This window comes from Equus caballus, chromosome X (assembly GCF_041296265.1).
Source record: "Equus caballus isolate H_3958 breed thoroughbred chromosome X, TB-T2T, whole genome shotgun sequence".
NCBI lineage: Eukaryota > Metazoa > Chordata > Mammalia > Perissodactyla > Equidae > Equus > Equus caballus.
In genome coordinates, this window is record NC_091715.1 from 18,836,138 (window position 1) to 18,855,618 (window position 19,481).

The 19,481-nt window shown below is 40.4% G+C and overlaps 2 protein-coding genes across 13 annotated transcripts in view; one reads left to right on the forward strand and one right to left on the reverse strand.

Annotated features, from left to right (window-relative positions):
• The window catches only part of APOO (apolipoprotein O), a 55,761-nt gene extending 41,987 nt beyond the window's left edge, over window positions 1-13,774 (reverse strand). Inside the window, exon 1 of the mRNA XM_014728790.3 lies at window positions 13,390-13,774. Coding sequence (XP_014584276.1) covers window positions 13,390-13,398 — 9 coding nt within the window. The 5' untranslated portion in view covers window positions 13,399-13,774. The remainder of the gene's footprint in view (window positions 1-13,389) is intronic.
• The window catches only part of CXHXorf58 (chromosome X CXorf58 homolog), a 46,345-nt gene continuing 40,609 nt past the window's right edge, over window positions 13,746-19,481 (forward strand). For 4 of the 12 annotated variants that reach the window (XM_070257688.1, XM_070257683.1, XM_070257689.1 and 1 more), the window contains exons 1-4: window positions 13,746-13,917; window positions 16,306-16,441; window positions 17,480-17,579; window positions 19,345-19,457. In XM_070257688.1, the coding sequence (XP_070113789.1) occupies window positions 16,326-16,441; window positions 17,480-17,579; window positions 19,345-19,457 (329 nt within the window). In that variant the 5' untranslated portion in view covers window positions 13,746-13,917; window positions 16,306-16,325. Of the gene's footprint in view, window positions 14,228-16,305; window positions 16,442-17,479; window positions 17,580-19,344; window positions 19,458-19,481 lie in introns of all 12 variants that reach the window. The other 8 variants (XM_070257686.1, XM_070257691.1, XM_070257692.1 and 5 more) reach the window with 5 other exon arrangements.

Sequence of the window (19,481 nt, forward strand, 5' to 3'; positions counted from 1 at the left end):
TGTATAAATAAATCTAATGCTTTAATTATTGCATTTTAGCTATTACATAACTTAGCTGTCATATAATCTATACATTAAAATGTACAGCTGTTTCCAAAGTTATTGCATAATATCATTTTATATCTATCACTATGGAAAATAAATGCATTTGGAGACATTTTAAAAGTAAATGTCATTTAAAATTAGATATTCCCCTATACAGGAAATGAAGCACAATGATGTATTTTTTCTCCCAAATGTTACACTGGTTCTTTGGTCTTCAACCAATCTTTTCTGGAATAATTTCCATCTGAAAACATTTTTAAAACAAATTTTAACAACAAAATGCTTTTAATCTGATTTTTTTCAGTTGTATAAAAGGTAAAAATCTGAAATGGATTTTTTTAAAAAGGTCTATGAAAACTGACAATGCTTTTGAGGTTATTCTTGTTCTAAGAAACTAACACAAAACAAAAAATATAAGTGAAAGAATTTAGGGTAAAACAAAATGATGAAAAAAATCAACAATTTTGCCCACATCAGGCTACATTGCTGTCCCTCATAAAGTGTCATAAATTGAATTAAAAATAAAGAGAAACTAAATGAGTCCATATTCTTGAAACATCAAAAGAACATACCCAGAGCCGGCCCTGTGGCTGAGTGGTTAAGTTCGCACACTCCGCTGAGGCAGCCCAGGGTTCAGATCCTGGGCGCAGACATGGCACCACTCGTCAGGCCACGTTGAGGCGGCATCCCATATGCCACAACTAGAAGGACCTGCAACTAAGATATACAACTATGTACCAGGGGGAATTTGGGGAGATAAAGCAGAAAAAAAAAAAAAAAGATTGGCCACAGTTGTTAGCTCAGGTGCCAATCTTTAAAAAAAAAAAAAAAGAATATGCCCTCCCCCATAATGAGTATTGAGTACAGTACCTCTATTTTATACAGCAATCCTTTCTCATCTGGAGGGCCACATACCAAACTGGTAACACAGGATTTCTCTGAGAAAGGGGTAGAGGGAAGCAGACAATGGGAACCTGATAATTACTTTAACTGTACTGTTTTGACTTTTTACAAGGAAAAGGTATTTCAGTATTATCTATACAATTTTTTTAAATAGGTATTTTCTCATTTCACATCCCTTAGGATGGCCACTATCAAAAAAAACAGAAAATAAGGGGCTTGCCTGGTGGCATAGTGGTCAAGTTCGCACACTCCATTTCAGTTGCCCAGGGTTCGTGGGTTCAGAGCCCAGGCACAGACCTACACACCACTCATCAAGCCAAGCTGTGGCAGCACCCCACATACAAAATAGAGGAAGATTGGCACAGACGTTAGCTCAGGGCCAATCTTCCTCACAGAAAAAAAAACCCAGAAAATAACAAGTGTTGGCAAGGATATAAAGAAACTGGAACCCTCATGCACTGTTGGTGGGATTGTAAAATGGTATAACCACTAAGGAAAACAGTATGGAGGGTCCTCACAAAATTAAACTAGAACTACCATATGATCCAGCAATTCCACTTCTGGGTATATATCCAAAAGAATTGAAAGCAGGGTCTTGAGGATATATCTGCAAACCCATGTTCACAGCAGCATTATTCACAATAGCTAAAAGCTGGAAGCAACCTAAGTGTCCATGGACAGATGAATGGATAAACAAAATGTGGTATATACATACAATGTAATATTAGAACCTCAGGACATTATGCTAAGTGAAATAAGCCAATCACAAAAGACAAATACTGTATGATTTCATTTATATGAGGTATCTAAAGTACTCAAATTCATAGAAACAGAAAGTAGAATGGTGGTTACCAGAGGCTACGGGGAGGGGAAAAGGGGAGTTGTTATTTAATGAGTATAGAGTTTCAGTTTTGCAAGATGAAAAAGTTCTGGAGACCTTTTCCACATCAATGTGAATATATTTAACTCTACTGAACTGTACATTTAAAAATGGTTTGGATGGTAAATTTTGAGTTTTTCTACCACAATAAAAAAATATGGAACTACAAAAAAATGGTTAAGATGGTAAAAAAAAAATCAATGCCTCCACAAAAAAAGTATTTTCTCTTCAAAGTAGTAATGTTGATAGATCATACACTCAGTCAGAATTTATTGCAACTATTTATATAATAAAAAAATGGGACTTCATCAGACTAAAGAGCTTCTTCAAGGCAAGGGAAAACAGGATTGAAACAAAAAAACAACCCACTAATTGGGAAAAAATATTACAAGTTATTTATCCGACAAAGGGTTAATCTCCATAATATATAAAGAACTCACACAGCTCAACAACAAAAAATCAAACAACCCGATCAAAAAATGGGCAGGGGACATGAACAAACATTTCTCCAAAGAAGATATACAGATGGCCAATAGACACATGAAAAGATGCCCATCATCACTAATCATCAGGGAAATGCAAATCAAAACTACACTAAGATATCACCTTACACCTGTCAGAATGGTAAAACTATCCAAAACAAAAAGTGACAAATGTTGGAGAGTTTGTGGAGAAAAAGGAACCCTTACACACTGTTGGTGGGAATGCAAACTGGTGTGGCCACTGTGGAAAACAGTATGGAGATTTCTCAAAAAATTAAAAATAGAAATACCTTATGACCCAGCCATCCCACTACTGGGTATCTATCCAAAGAACTTGAAATCAGCAATTCCAAAAGTCCCATGCACCCCTATGTTCATCACAGCATTATTTACAATAGCCAAGACGTGGAAGTAACCTAAGTGCCCATCAGCTGATGATTGGATAAAGAAGATATGGTATATACATACATACAATAGAATACTATTCAGCCATAAAAAAGGATAAAATCATCCCATTCACAACAACATGGATGGACCTTGAGGGTATTATGTTAAGTGAAATAAGCCAGATAGAGAAAGACGAACTCTGTATGACTCCACTCACAGGTGGAAGTTAACATATAGACAAAGAGAACTGATTGGTGGTTACCAGGGGGAAGGGAGGGGTGGGGGGAGGGCACAAAGGGTGAAGTGGTACACCTACAACATGACTAACAATAACATACAACTGAAATTTCACAAGGTTGTAAACTAGCATAATCTTAATAAACAAACAAACAAACAAAAAACCAAACCAGCCATGGGGTGATGGTTTTTATAGCAGGATCATGAGAATAAAAAAAAAAAAGATTGGCACCTGAGCTAACAACTGTTGCCAATCTTTTTTTTTTTCTGCTTTCTCTCCCCAAATCCGCGCCCCGCGCCCCCCCCCCCCCCCCGCACATAGTTGTATATCTTAGTTGCAGGTCCTCCTGGTTGTGGCATGTGGGACGCTGCCTCAATGTGGCCTGAGAAGCAGTGCCATATCCGCGCCCAGGATCCGAACCAGTGAAACCCTGGCCGCCGCAGTGGAACATGTGAACTTAACCACTCGGCCACGGGGCCAGCCCCTATATAATAAATTAATAAAGGAAATTTACTTTCAATATATAATCATATGGCTTTCATTTGTAAATGCCTTCAGATCAAATTGTAAACCTATAAGAAAATCAGTCTCTTGGGCCAGCCTGGTGGTGCAGCAGTTAAGTGCGCATGTTCCGCTTCAGCGGCCCGGGGTTTGCTGGTTCAGATCCCGGGTGAAGACATGGCACCGCTTGACACGCCACGCTGTGGTAGGTGTCCCACATATAAAGTAGAGGAAGATGGGTACAGATGTTAGCTCAGGGCTAATAGTCCTCAAAATAATTAAGTAATTAATTAAATTAAATTTTAAAAAAAGAAAGAAAATCGGTCTCAATACATTTGAAATAAAAGTGAGAAAAGCAGATTAGAAAACAGTATTTCTTTAAAAAAGCGGGGGAGAGATTTGTGAGTTTTTTGAAAATGTCAAACTGAGGGTATATACAAGTATGCCCAGAAACGAGTCCGAAAAGACATTAACAGTGGTTATTCACAGGTGGTGGGATTAAGGGTGATTCTTTAGTATTATCTGTATTTCCTACAGATTTTACCATGAATACAGATTTGTTCTGTAATATACAAAGAACGAAAATGGCTGGCTCCTGAGTATATTCTAAACAATTTGCCACAAAGTATGAAGATAACCCCAAATGAAGAGGGGAAAAAAACGTTTTGATCAGTGACAATATTTTTCGAATAAATATATTGATCAGTGACAGCGAGTTTGGAAGAAATTTGAGAGGATAATTAAATCTACCCTCTCAAAACGACTGTTTTCCAGGAACTCATTTGGATGTATAAATTTAGGAGCACTTACACTTTAACAACAACAATAGAAACCACAATCATTTCAATCTGTTTCATAGTGAAGAGATTATGAAGTCAATATTTTAAGAGTTCAGATTTTAACCAACAAGAAAAACTGTCTTCCAACTACGACAAACAGAACTATTTTATGAGAAACTTTCAGTTCTGTAATTCTGTAATTCAATTACTGAAGTAATTGATCTCTCCTAGTTCTTTCTCATCCACTATAAACTGACTGTGATCTAAAAATGAGGCTGTTTTGAAGATAACATTATATTTTTCTCACAGAAAACCAAGTTCTATTTTATCTTTGGAGGGCACAATTCAGCACAAAATTAGGTGAGCAAAGCACAGAAAATATGTTTCATCTGCAATTGTCTCATTTCCTACTCTTGAAAAACAGTTACTGGATTTTGTTAAATTCATACAAAAAATTAATAAAGTTGCCTGATAAACAGGAAGGAAACCTCAGAGCCAACAAGTGAGATAATTGTCCCTCCAGGCAGGTTTTTGAGTCATCTGGTTGGGCTGTACCGGTTTCACAGACTTGGAACACAAATGACATATAATTTACCATATTTCAAATTTCTTTTTAACTTCCTCATTCAAACAGAAATTTACCACTGCTTGCCTGAAACTGCAAAATCTATACATATTTTTCTCTCTTGGAACAGGATCCTAAGAGCCATTCACTCTTTTCTGAGTTAAGGGAATGTAAGTAGGAAAAAAAATCACAGGGGAGCATTTACCTCAAGCCTAGATTTTCAGATGCTTCGCTATTTTCAAGCCACCAAAAAAAATCTACACTTTCTAAGAGAAAGAACTATTCTGTCAAAGTAACCTCTATCTAGAACCAGTTCCGTTTCCTAATAGACCCGTGTGTGCAGAGAGAAAGATGAGCTCACTGCTGACAGCTGCCTTCAGCCTCACCTCAGCTATTCACATCCTTTTTCTTCTTTAAGGAAAAGAAAACCACAAAACTCTTTTGAAAAAAAAATCATGTGCAAAGCTCAATTCAGCTGATGATAATCTGGATTCATACCAAAAATCTCTGTGAAAATAAGAACGAAAAACAAGAAAAGTCACTATTTGGCCGATACACAGCCACTTTTAACAGTGATCCCCAACGATGTGACTCCACAAACAGGTTCAGAGTCAATATTTGCCAAGTGAAGTAAGTCACCAACAGATGACTTCGGAAACTTATTGGAGTCCTCGTATCACTTTGTGCTTAGTCAGTCATTCATCAGTGTAACCCATGTCATAAGAGGGCACGTGAATCAGCACCTCTAATGGGAGGGGAGATTCATTTCAGCACGTACAAAAAAAACCAGGCTATTTCACAAGGACTGACGTTTGTGGGAGGAGGGAAAAAAGAAAAATGAGTCTGTATTATTTTCATACATCCTATTTGAAAAGAACGTTCACAGGAATGACTAGACATATCTGAAAAAAGAAACCAACCACACAAAGACGTCCTTAAGTTGAAGCCAGTGTGGGCTTTGAATAAAACACGCTGCATTACTTCAAAGAGTCAGAAAGAAGTAGGACGATAAAGGGTGACTGTATTTAAAGTGCCTTTAGAACAATATTCATTCAAAATATGACTGTACTATCTACCATGTATAAAGCTATTAGGAAAATGCAGCTTAATCTTCAAAGTTGTAGGTTCTCAGCATATTGAAAACTTTACAATCCTCATTCTCAATTCTTGCTTCTACAACTTTTAGTATAAAATAAACACAAGTTTAAAAACCCATTACATTAAGGAAGTGGCACTGTAGAAGTTTTCTAATAAGACTGGCATGAGGCCATGCAAAAATGAGGGAAAACTGAGCAAAAGTAAAAACTAAATAACTGGCAAATTCGAAAATATATCTTTAGACTGAGACTTTTTTCCCTGAAAATATCTACATGAAGTTTCATGTTGTATGAACTAACTGCAAAATTCCACTTAAGCATTATTGGGGAAAATCAACTGATACAAACTTTTAATTCCTTTATTTTAAAAATCTTTTGGAACTTTCTTGTCATATTATAAATAAGCCAAGTCTCAAGTTTTTGAAACAGATAGGTATCTTTGCTATAGCAATTTCTCATGCATCTAATTACTTCCAGTAATTTTAAATGTACCATACAAACGAATATCAAAGTTCATTACTTAGTCTCTAAGAAATTCCTGTCTAGCCTGGAAAGAACATGGGTGTGGGGCACATACACATATTGATTATAAATTAAACCTTTATATCATAAAATTCTACAAATATGCACAGGCCCCACGGGATAATAAACTCATTTATCATAAATGTCTAATGCATTATCTACTTTTCTCTTCCATTTTGTCTCTGTTCCCCATTCTGATTGTTTTTTTTTTTGCTGGGAAAGATTTGCCCTGAGCTAACATCTGTTGCCCATCTTCCTCTTTTTCTTTCCCCTCCCCAAAGCCCCAGTGCATAGTTGTATATTCTAGTTTTAAGTCCTTCTAGTTCTTCTATGTGAGCTGCCACCACAGCATGGCAACTGGCAGAGGAGTGGTGTGGTTCTGAGACCGGGGACTGAACCTGGGTTGCCAAAGCAGCGAGAGCACCGAACTTTAACCATTAGGCCATCAGGGCTGGCTCTGCTCCTCGTTCTTTTAAGATGTAATTCATCTACTTCTTCCCTCTCTTCTTGCAGTGTTAGCTGCACAGGAGAGGTCATTTGCATGTTAGAAGTAGATGGAAGAGCGTTACACGGTCCTGAGCAGAATTCAGTTCCAAATGAGAAGTGAATTTCTCCAAGTTTGATCTACGTTTTACAGTCCTAAGTCCACGGTGCTAACCTGCAACTCGAGATCACTTCGGTGGACAGATTGGTGGACAGAAGGGACTGAAAATACCTGACTCTGATACGGCGCTTTTGACATTTATCACATTTGAACCTCCTAACAATTCCGTGCGATATGGAGGGGCATATTAGGTGTCGCCACAGTACGGTGAGGAAGGGACTGCAAGAGATTAGGAAACCTCATTAAGATCACTCAGCCAGACACCAGAAACACTACAACGAGAACCCAAGCTTGTGCTTTCTGACTGCGTCCAGCAGTGCAGGGCAGTTTTTTCTTCTTCTTTGTGATCTACCACCCAACCTCTTTGAAGGGTAAGAAAGGAAAAAAATCCAATTAATTCTGCACGTAAATATGTATTTACGCGAGCAAAAATGTATTCACTATAATTCCTCAAGCAGAATTCTCTTGCAAATGCTTAAATTGTAAGGGGAAAAAAACTTTTCTTATCTTTCAAAATATGTGGCATTTAAAATAATATTCAAGTAAAATAAAGTTACAGTATTTCTTTTCCAATTTACAGATGATTTTCTTTTCCCATTTAGCATTTTAATTCTCCCCTCAGTTTGTCCTAGTAACATAATATTCATGGTAAGAAAATGAATTTCAGAAAGCAAGAAAGGCAATGAAGGCATTACATCAAGACCAAACACTCACAAAACTACGTGAGGTAGTAATAATGCCTTATAGCCAAGGATGTGGTCACCTCAGGCTCCTGTGAGCGGTGAGTACAGGTCATATCTCCACTCTTCAGGAAGGAACTGACGCAGACCAGCTTTCACTAGGCCACCTTCTCTCCCTCGAGGCATCTGATGATTTCCCCAAATCCAGCCCACAACTCTCTCATGAAAACTCCATGTTCTTGGCTTTCATGTCAACTGATTACCACCTCTTAATGTCCACAGATCTTTCAACAAGCCCAACTTGTTCAAAATCAAATTATCACTTCCCCCCAAACTAAACTTGGCCTTCCTTCACTTTTCCATCTCAACAAATAGTTCTAAGAGCTACTCAATTTTCAAAGCCAAAAGCCTGGGCAGCATGCTTCAAGGCTCCTTCTCCGTCCTCTGCCAAATGCAATCAGCTCTCAAGTTTGGAATGTAGAAATACTTTTGGAAAGCCCCCAGACTGTGCACCACTATAACACTACCACAGCAGCCTCCTACAGGACGCCAACTAAAAGTTGCTAACAGCTCACATTTATCAAACATTTACCTTGTACCAAACACTGTGCTAAGCTTTGAGCCTGAGTAACTTAACGCACACAACAATTTGAGGTTGGTGCTAGTCTTATCCTCCTTTTACAGATAACGACACAGCTACAGAGGACTTTAGTGCATATCTTGCCCACAGTAATACGGTGAAGCCCAAGGTCTTAACGTTGTATTTAACATTGTGCTAAACTCTCTTACTTCTGTGTCCTTACACTCACTTTTCTCCTCTCCTGGGAAGGTCCTTTCAACCTTGTCTGCCCACCTTCACAGGGCAGCGCAAGCATGTTCTCCTCTACAAAGTCTCCTGATGCCCCCTGCTGGTGCCCATTCCTCCAGGAATTCCTCTCAAGGTTGGCTATCTGCCGGACAGGCTAGATGCCTGGATTCCAACCCTAGAGATTCTGACGGCACTGGTCTGGGTGCAGCCTGGGCATTGAGACTTACAAAAGCTCCCCAGGTGATTCTAACGTGCAGTTAAGGTTGCGACCCACTGCTCTATATTTCCCCAATCCTTTTACATCAAAGTGCTTATCCCACTGCATCGGAACGGACTGTATGTCTGTGCCGCTAACTGCATTGTGAGCTCCTGAAACAGAAGTTTCATAGTCACCTGGGGGGCTTTTTCAAAACTACAGGTTCCTGTACCTCACTTAAAAACTAAATCAGAACCATGGGCAGGGCCCTGGAAATAGTTTCTTGAATAATTCTGATGTGCGGCCAAATTTAGGAACTCTCTCCTAGGTAAGAACTGGGGCTTTTCATTTGTACCTACCAGGGTACAGCACAGTGCCCAGGTCCATAGCTGAACTGTGCTAAACATTTGTGTAATGGATGAAATCTAGTAACAGGAATCTGGGGACTGGGTGTATATATTCAATATTCAAGCTTCCTGTGGCAGCACTGGGAAAAGCTGCTTCCTACAATAGAATGCAAATACTGGGCAGCTTTTCGAATGTGTTTTTTAATCCACCAGTGCCCCCTAGTGACGTGAAGATAGCCAGCTAAATTTAAACAATGGTTACAGGATAAATATTTTAACTGTATATGCACATAACTGGTCACACACACTGTACTTTTTCCACCACCAACTATACTATCAACAACTTCGCCCTCCAGTCCTAGCTGACCCAAGCTGACAAATCTCAAACCCAGATCAATCCTACCATCTGCTCTTCCCTACTCCCAGGCTGCGACCATGATAGACCTCCCGTCGCTGCTCTCAGCAGAGCCCTCAAAGCCTCTCACTTATCTTTTTGGTTCCTTGGTCAGCACCTCTTCCAACCTCACCATGTCATAAAATCACTCATCTCGAAAACACAAGAAACCATTCATCTACCAATTTGCCCCAGTTCTTGCTATTCGAAGTATGATGGAGGACTAGCAGCATCTCTATCACCCAGGAGAATGTTAAAAAAATGGAGAATCTGAGGCTCCATCTCAGACTTACTGAATCAGAATCTGCATTTTAACAAGAATCACACGCACATTTAAGTTGGAGAAGCACTGATTCTCAGTTACTAGACCTAACACTGCCATTTTAGGACAAATATTTTTCTAAGTAACTCTTTTGCTATCTTGAAATAAAATTCATCACCCACCTACACACATAAGTCCAAAAGAGAGACAAGTACACTGATTTGACGCTAACACAGTGGAAAACAAAAAGGAAAGATTTACAATAAGAACTATACTTCAGCATATAAATGTTCAACAAAACTAAATTAAAAATGTGAAGAACAACCCACTTTCCAAAACGCACCACAAGCGGGTGGTACCATCCAGTTGAGAACCACTGGTCTACAAACACTCCCACCCTTCTTTTGCTTCCATCTCACAAGAGGAAGGAAATCTCTCTCCTACTTTTTAAAGCTGAGATATTCTCTCTTATAAAAGCTCCCCCCTGGTCACAAACATTGCCAAATCTTGAATACTGGAACAACCACAAAACAACTCTAGAATCTTGACCCAACATGTCCCTCTAGTTACCATATTCTCTCTCTTCCCTTGACAGTTAAGCTTATCAATCCCACCGTTGTGTTCATTTACTCATCTCGCAGTCACCAACCCATATTAATTTAGCTCTCACTTCCATCAGTAAACCCACATGTATAAAGACCATGAAAGCTGTCTAAATTGCCCAAATAAACAAACACATCTCCAAAGTCATGTAATTCATCTTTCTGTAACGGACATTGTTGGTTGCACATCCAGTCTCCATTCCCCCATTATGTTCATGAATTCACTTCTCTCCCATGTGATTAAGATAAAGTGACCCCATCCCCAGCTGATCCTGTTTAGTCTAAGCCAATCAGAGCACGGTATTCCCCTGGCACAGGCTACTGGATCAGGGGCAGACATCTGACCTAAGTTGGTCCAATCAGACTGAAGGAAGAACATAATCCAAGCCTGGGAGTTTTGTCCTCTCTCTTGCTCTAGTGAATGGGAAACTGCATGTTACTGACAGTCATCTTGCAACCATAAGGGAAACAATCTTACTATGGAAAGCCAAGAAAAGAGACCAGCTCCATTGTTGCCCCACTGGAGTCCAACATTCCTCTGGACTTTGTGAGATAACTTTCCTTACTATTCAAGCAATTGGGTTTTCCCAGCTGAAAGCATCTTAACATAGCCTGTCCTCCATGCAGTTTCCCTCTCTTGATTTTCTAAACATCACTCTTTTATGCTCCTACTTCTACTTAGCAAAATTTACTTCTCAAACATCTCTGGTCTTCCCTCTTACCCCTGCCTATTCCTTACATTTTGTTGTCCACCAAGGTTTGTTGTGATCTTTTCTACTCAAACTACAAGTTTGAATAACTCCAGTTCACTGTATCTCCCCTTGACACAGGAGAACTGAGCTACTGGCCCTTCCTCCAACGGAGTACCATTGCTAATGTCTCCCGGCTCATCCACCTGAGGAACTGTGACTTGTCTTTCAGAACTAAATTTAAATGTCTCCTCTGTGAAGCCTCCACTAAGTCCCCAAGAGTTCCTTGCCTTTTTTGTGCCATAGACCTCTTTGGTGGCCTGGTGAGCCCTGTGGACCCCTTCTCAAAATAATACTTCTAATTGCATAAAATACCAATTACATTACAACAGTTGTAAAAATATTTTTAAAACTCGAAGTCTGATACAGTAATATGTGCTTATTAGCTCATTAAATAAAAAGATCTAACCGTGTCTTAGAACTACTGTAATTTTGAAGTAGTGATGAGCATAAATGGTATTCTGAGATCTGCAACAAGCATAATGTGATATGAAAATGTCCGTGACATGCATTGGTGCTCTGACTTCTACTGATGACAGGTACTGCTAATACTATTGTAGTTTGCTGCTGTAGTAGCTTATTAAATTAATCACTCCCAACGAACCACACCTCCTCATATCCATGCTTTTATGTAGTCCCCCACCATACTGACTCTGGGCTTGGCTATGTGATTTGTTTTGACATCAGCAAATGTGATGCAAGCAGATAAGCAGGCATTGGGACTGGTCCTCTTGGAACCCAGTAACCATGCGAGGAAACCCAAGTTAGGCACAATGAGGGGCACCAAGCTCCCAGACATGGGAGTTACGCCACCTTGTAGTCTAGCCACCAGTTAAATGCAGCCCTGGGGGGATGCCAACAGAACTGCCCAGCCAACTCATAGATGGTGAGAAATAATAAATCATTGTTGTTTTAAAGCACTGAGTTGCAATGGTTCATTATCCAGCAAGATAACTGAAATAGTTACTTACATTTATAACTGAAGGAAATGCTAAATTTCAGTTGCAGACTGGTGAAAACAAAGATTTTTTTTTTCTCCATCAGAGCTCAGGAACCCCCTGAATTCTATCTAGACACTCTGAGGGACTGAGAACCACAGGTTAAGAACCCCTAGTTAGGCAGAGGAGAGCCTGCTCTCTTTTTTACTAACACCATACATTGTTGATACCCATGTAAGCTGATCATAGCATATCCGTTGTTGTTTCAACCCTAAAACCGAGCTGAGCTCAGGTGTTCAACACAAATTTATCAAATGAATGCAAGTTGCTTATGGGATCTGTCATCCTGACTAAACTGTGAGCTGCCTGGAAACAAAATAAAATACTTAGACGGCACTTCTATGTGCCAGGGCCTCTTCCAAGTGCTTTACACATACTAACTTATTTATTCCTTATAACAACCCTAAAAGAAAGATGCTAGTCCCCCAATATCATCTATAGAAAAACAGGCACAGAGAGGTTAAGTGACTTGCCCAAGGTCACACAGCTAAAAAGTGGCGATGCCAAGATTGGAAGACAATCCATGTTCTGATTTTACAGACTGTATTAATGTGCCCAAAGCACATTGCAGGAGCTCAATAAAACTTTTAAATGAGTAGACCAATTTTGAAATTCCATTAGCATTATTTTATGGGTGCTATGCTTCTTGAAGACTCAATTTTGTAGACTAATTTCTGGTAGCTTGTGATTTGTTTTTCATAATAGAAAATTTTTTTTAAGTAGTAGAATAATGGCTTCGTGTTTAAACACAGATTTTCGTACAAAGTCTTCACTGTAAAAGTCGATTTCTTTCAAAGGACATGAGTTCATAAAAGTAAACAGGGTCGACTTGTCCATACTAAATAATGCTCACTGGTGGGGGGGCAAAGCTTCAGCTTCCCCCCTCACCCAGCCATTCCCAGGCCAGCCTCCCCCACATCCTGCAGCAGCTTCTCCAAAGCTGACCCTCCCCCATTCACACACCAGGTTCTGAAACCTGACCCTGCCAGGCAACGAAAGCCGAACCCTGCGGCCTCACCCTACCCACGAACCCAAGAGGGCACCAGCCGGGGTGGGGGGCGGGGTGGAGACTTTGGGGGGTACTTTAACTTTTCAAAGTGTTTTATTCACAAGAGCACGATCCAAAGAGCTCCCCCACCCATCCCGGGGCTTCACGCCTCCGCCCGGCAACTGCTTGCTCCCAGCGGACAAGTGAATGAACAGTGGGACTGGGACGCAGCCGGCTCGAAGGCGTGAAAAGCCTCGGGGTGAACCGGGCCTGACCCCCAGAGAGGCCCACGAGGGCTCTAGGAGGGCTCCGGGAGGCCGAGAGGGGGCGGTGACAGCGGTGACCCGGTTCCACGCTCTCACCTTGAACATGCTGCTGACAGCGGCGGTTCCGGCTGGGTCACCCCTGTCCCGGCCCCGCCCACTACAGAGAGGCGGATACGGCGGCCGGGTAGGGCCCTGATTCCTGCACCGCAGGCGGGCCGCGGTGCCGGTGACGGCTGGTCGTACAGCCAATTCGATCCTGCGAAAGCTTAGTTCGGAAGCCTGGGCTGGAAGCGGCGTCGCTGAGCGGCACAGCGCCGCGCCCCTGGCGAGAAAACGCAAGCCCCGCCCTACAGGAGGCTCCGCCCCTGCGCCGGCGGTTGCTAGGCGGCGGGAAAGCGGCAGCTCCGTGTGGGCGGCACGCGGGGGCGCGAGGAGGGAGGCGCCGGACGCTGCGCAGCGCTGGGAATCGGCTTTCGACGCGGCGATTGGGCGCCGGGCGGCGTTGGGCTGGGAATTCTGTGCGCTGGCGCCGCCGGGCGGGGGCGCTCGGTGGGCCTCGGGCGGCCTCGAAAGCCTCGCTACCGGAAGCCGCTGACCTCGGGGCCTGGATTTACCTCACGAAAGGTTTTCATATATATATATTTTTTTTTTTCTTTACTGTCGGCTGGACGTTTCTAAGGTTTTAAATTTAAACTAGTTTGTCACGTCCTTTAGCCTCGGAAGGCCCTGATTTTTTTCTCTTTAAAATAATTAGGCGTATGCCCCTCACTGAGAATTAAATGTTTGTCCCTTAATACTAGTAGAAATAAGTAATAATGACAATAATTAGCTTGTGAACAAGAATAGCGAGCACTAACCCAGCGTTTACTATGTGCCCAGCTCTTATCTAAGCTCCTTAAACATATTCATCTAATCTTTCCGACAACCCGAGTAGGTGGGTACGATTATTATTCCCAATCTAATAGAAGAGGAAACTGAGACACAGAGAAGTAATTTACAAGGCCACACAGAAGGAAAGTGGGAAGCCAGGATCCAAAACCAGCTAGTTTGCCTTTAAAGCCTGCGATCTTGCCTAAACAATGATGATAGTCTCTCATAATGGGAGTGTTTCATATTTCATTCTTTGTTTCACGTCCTAACCCCATAAAAAGTGTAAACCCATCCAGGCAGGCATCGGAAGATTTCGGGGGTTTGTGTGATGGCGTGTCACTGACCTCCAGCCAAGGACCACTAGGAACACATCTATAGTTGAACAAGTTGTGTTTATTTCTCATTGCTGCGAGGAGAACTCACACCTTGGGAAACAGTGGGGCATCTCAGTAAGAGGGTGTTACAAAGATTTATTATAGGATTTGGGCTTTTGTTGGGTGATTTGGGGGCGCATTCAAGGAAAGGGGGCTTTGCTCTGGATTGGGTGTTGTTAGGAAGCTGGGTAACGCCAAAGCCCAGCTGTGAGTGCCAGGCCAGCTCCCAGGTGTTAAGGGCTGCTTTTCTTTTTCTCATGAGAATTGTATATTCCAAGCCATCCCCATCCCTAAGGAGAAATATCGAGTAGACTCTGAAGGCTCTGCATTGGTAATGGAATGTCATATGTATATAAAAGTGTGAAGTATAGTGATAAATTAAGGCAGGAGTTCTTAATTCAAGGGGTGTGTGAGCTTGGATGGGGGAAAAAATTGCAGCTTTATTTTCATTAACCTCTAACTGAACTTTAGCATTTCTTTCAACTGTAGTGTAGGCAGAAACCACAGTAGTATCAGCAGTACCTGCGACTTTGTCGTCAATAGAAAGCACGGATATTTCCCTGTCACATTACAGTTATGGCAGATTTCTTGAAATTTCCTTTCTGCTCACTACCACTTCACAAGTACCGTAGTTATTAGAGCTCTCGTTTTACTTAGTGCATAAAGAAGACACGTTTCTGTGATTTTGTTTGTGAAAATATTTTGACAATGATTTCAATATAATTGGAGTCCTTCGTAATCCTATGTATTTTGTGTTAAGTATTTAAAAAAGTATAGTTCTTAGAAAGAGTCTGTCTGTAGGGGTCCATGGCACCAAAAGAAAAGATAAGGAGCCTCTGGTTTAGTAGAGGAGACTAAGCAGAGACTAAGAATTTGGGAGCCGCATCCAAATTGGAGTAACATGTCAAAGGATTGAAAGTCAGAGGTAGAATCAGATTAAGGACATACCCTCTCACTTTGCCAAGGAGGTTATTGAGCTACTGAGAGGTTAAGGGGCTTACCCAAAGTCTCACAGCTATTCCATGATAAAACCAAATGGAAAGTTTTTAGGCAAGCATGTAAAAACCCTCCACTCTGCTAGGCATTGGGGATTCCATACTTAGCAAGATGTCTCCTGTCCTCAGCAAGCTTGTTGCAGTGACAGCCAAGAAAACAAATATGATACAATAGGACAAGTACTGTAAAAGAAAAATGTATACAGTATTATGGGACCTTGGAGACAGGAGTGAGCAGGTCTGTAAAAAAGAGAAGGTGGAAAACTTCAGAGATGAGGCATCAGATAACTGGGGTCTTGAAGGATGAATTGATTTTTGCTAGTGGTAGAGAAGTCATTCCAGGTTGAGGAAATGGCATGATCAGCGGCACAGAGTTGTAAAACATTGAATGATTTTGGCAAGAAGTTCTTGTTCTCACAGAGCATGGAGAGGAATGCTGATGAAAGTTGGTATTTTGAGATTTGAAAGAGAGAATGGAGCTAGATTGTGAAAAGACTTGAATGCCATTCTAAGGAGTCTGGACCTCTTTTTGGAGGAAATGAGGTGTCCTTGAAAGATTTTAAGTTGGGGAGTGATAAGGTTGGATTATTGCTCTAAAAAGTTAATTTCGGCTGCAATGTGGAGAATGTAAACTGTAAGCAACATTAAGAGATCCACAATGCCTTCCTTTTTAAGGGATTCTGGAATTAACGCAACAATCAAATGGCACTTGAGTCTCGTCCGGTGTAATAATACAGGTTATGACCTCAAATGCTTAATTTATGTACTTTCAGAGTACTTCATTGTACGGAAAATGAATCGTTCCTCAAAGATGTCAGTTACTGGTGTTTCAAAATCAGGTAATCCACGTTCCGGAAAAGGCCGCAAAGTACATATGCCAAATGTTATAAAGACAAAGACAACACAACAGTAAGTAGCCATCTATCGTCTTGTATCATTATCCACAACCTGACAGCTTCCCAACGGTATCTACCTAGCAAACATCAAACACTTCTTGTTCTGTAAATTAGAGGTTTTTGTGTTTTAAAATTACTTTTGAATTGAATAATAATTATTATAATTATAGTATTTCATAATTTACAAAGCATGTTAACACACATCCCTTTGATCCTGACACAACCTGGTGAAGCAATCTTATTATTACATTTTATAAATGAGGAAGCAGCAACTGGAAGAAGGTAAGTGATTTGCAGAAGGTGAAACAGCTAATAAATGGCATCAGCTAGGATTCCAAGATTTGCTTCCATACTTCAGACCTTTTCTACTCAAACATCTTGTAGTCTGCATTTTACCAACCAACGAACGGTGACATTATACAGGAGTACCTACCTCTCTTTGCATATAGCCCTGTGAGGGGTAGTGACCAGGTGGGGTGATCTCAGAGAGGGAGAGCCCTACAGTCTGCCAGTGCTGGGACGTGATTTAAAGTTGAATAATTCTCTAACGCGACTGGGATAAACCTGGTTCAAGCAAAGATCAGAGAAAGGAGTTTCTTTTTCTAGGACGTGGTCATCTGCTCCTAGAAGAGAATTGGACCTACTGTAACTTTGACTATTCCACATTCTATTTTCATAGCACTTGAACTAGTTGGACAGTGTTTTTAAGAACTAACCATAATGGAATCATTTTAGGTCGTGGATGTTTTTAGAAAACAAGTTTGTCGCCTCACACTTTTTACTTATAATATATATGCCTTTTGATGATAAAGTTTCAGCCAGGACTGTTTTTTGATCTCAAGGGAAATATTATCAAATATTTCATATCCTCATTCTGACTAGATTCTGCAAATGACCAGTTCCAATTACCACATCCAAATGTTCCTCATTAGGTCAGTCTTAGGGTGGGGGATGGGGAGGTGCAGGAAGAGGAAGCATATTCAGAGTTCCCCAAGATTTTAGGAAAACAAAAAATATTTCATAAATCTCAGCCTCTTTTTTTTCCTCTCAGAATTAAAAAAAATATTTCAGCTCAAAAGATACAGAGAGCTTGGTTATCTCACATGGACAAAACAATATTTCAACTCCTAAAGCACACAATATGTGCAGCGGTATGTATTTTCCTTTTTGTTTTCTCTGACATTCAATTACTTGTTAAGCTAAAAGGTCTGTTAAGTAGAAATGGAATATATAACCTTTTTATCTCTCCTATTTGAATCTAATAATATCGCATGGGGTTCTGGGATTGCTTCTTTGGTTAGCCTTAAATGAATATTTCTGGATTTATGCTTAACATGGGTGACTAATTTCTTTTTCTGAAACCAATATGATATTTTTAAAAATTTGATTTCTTATTTGAAGATGTGAGAGAGTGATCTTCCAACAATAAAAATCTCTGAATTAAAAGTACCCTTACCTTCTACCCAGCAATTTCACTTCTAGAAATCCATTCTACAATATATGTACAATTTCATTGCAGTATTGTTTGTAACAACAAAGAGAGTAAACTACATAATGTCTATTGATAGGATGCTGGTTAAATAAGTGTTAGTGCTTTCATAGTGTTAAACCTTGCAGCCCTGCATGGGATTCTGCAGTATAAAGATAGCTAAGATAATTCGTTAGTGAAAAAGGCAAGTGCAGAATGGTATGAATAATATGGTCCTATCTGAGTAAAAAAAACACACAAAAAAGATGCATATGGCCCCACTCTCCAAAAAAACAACTCTGGCAACCTTGGCAGAGTATTAAGCCTTCCTTCATATAGTACCAATATTCTCCTAGTAAAATCACCCATGATTACAGTAGTCTATAATTAGCAATAATCATATTAAGGGAGTTTTAGCAGGTCTGAAAAAAATCACAAAGTTCGAGCAATGTGTACACTTCTTCACCATCTGACCAGCAGACCCATTTCTGATGTCGGTAAAGCTGAGTACCTCAGAGAAATCCCACCCAGGTAAACTCATGACATTTCGGATCCATTGTCTTCACTTATGGAATTTGTATTTAATTATCATAATACTGGTTTTGTCATAATTTTAGACTCTTTTAGTAACAGAAAAAAGGAAATTGATTCTTTTTTTCATGTGTTATCCTAACACTTCAAGTTACTACCTTACATTAATAATGCTGTGTCATTTCGAAAGCCCTTTGGCATATATTTTTATTTGATTGTCATAGGCATAAAGATTGGGCAGGGTCATCCTATGGGGGTGGGGAGTAGGGGCTTTAGAGTCAAACAGATTTAAGTTTGAATCCTCGCTTCCCCATTTACTACCTGTATGCCTTTGGATAAGTGTCAAACACTCCCAGAGCCTCAGCCTGCTCAGTAAAATGGGAATGATAATATTTGGGTAACATTGCTGAGTCGTAAGGATTAAATGAGGTTATGTTTATAAGGCACCTAACGTAGTATGTGTTATGTAAAAGGTGCTTAAAAGCTAGTAATATTATCATCCTCATTTTACATGATTCATTCAACATCAAACACTTGTTAAGCACCTACTGTGTTCCAGGCACTGTACTAGATGCTAGGAATACAGTGGTAAAGAAGAAAGACTTGCGCCTACCTTCATGTAGCTTATAGTCAAATAAGAGACACAGACGAGTTTATAGTTAATTACAATACATTGTGAAAAGTGTTATCATAGGGAAAGAACAGTGCCTGGGATCTCAAGGAGGGGCACATCCTCAAATTTGGAGGCTAAAAGGGTGAAGTAACTGACTCAAGGCTGCACAGATGATAAGTGGAGGAGCCAAGACTAGAACCCAGGTCTTCAGAACTCTAGGTCTGGTGTACTTTTCACATTACCATGCCATCTCTGTTATTTTCAGTAAATTGTGTCTGGGCAGGGTACCACTTTCCATTTATAGTATCATCGTCTGTTTCAGGAGCATTTTGTGTCATATGAAATACTGAAGAAAGTGAGCCCCTTAGAGGCTGAGCTTGTTAAAGATCCTAGCATGAAGTGTAAAGTTAGATTCAGGTAATGTTTCTATGATGATTTATT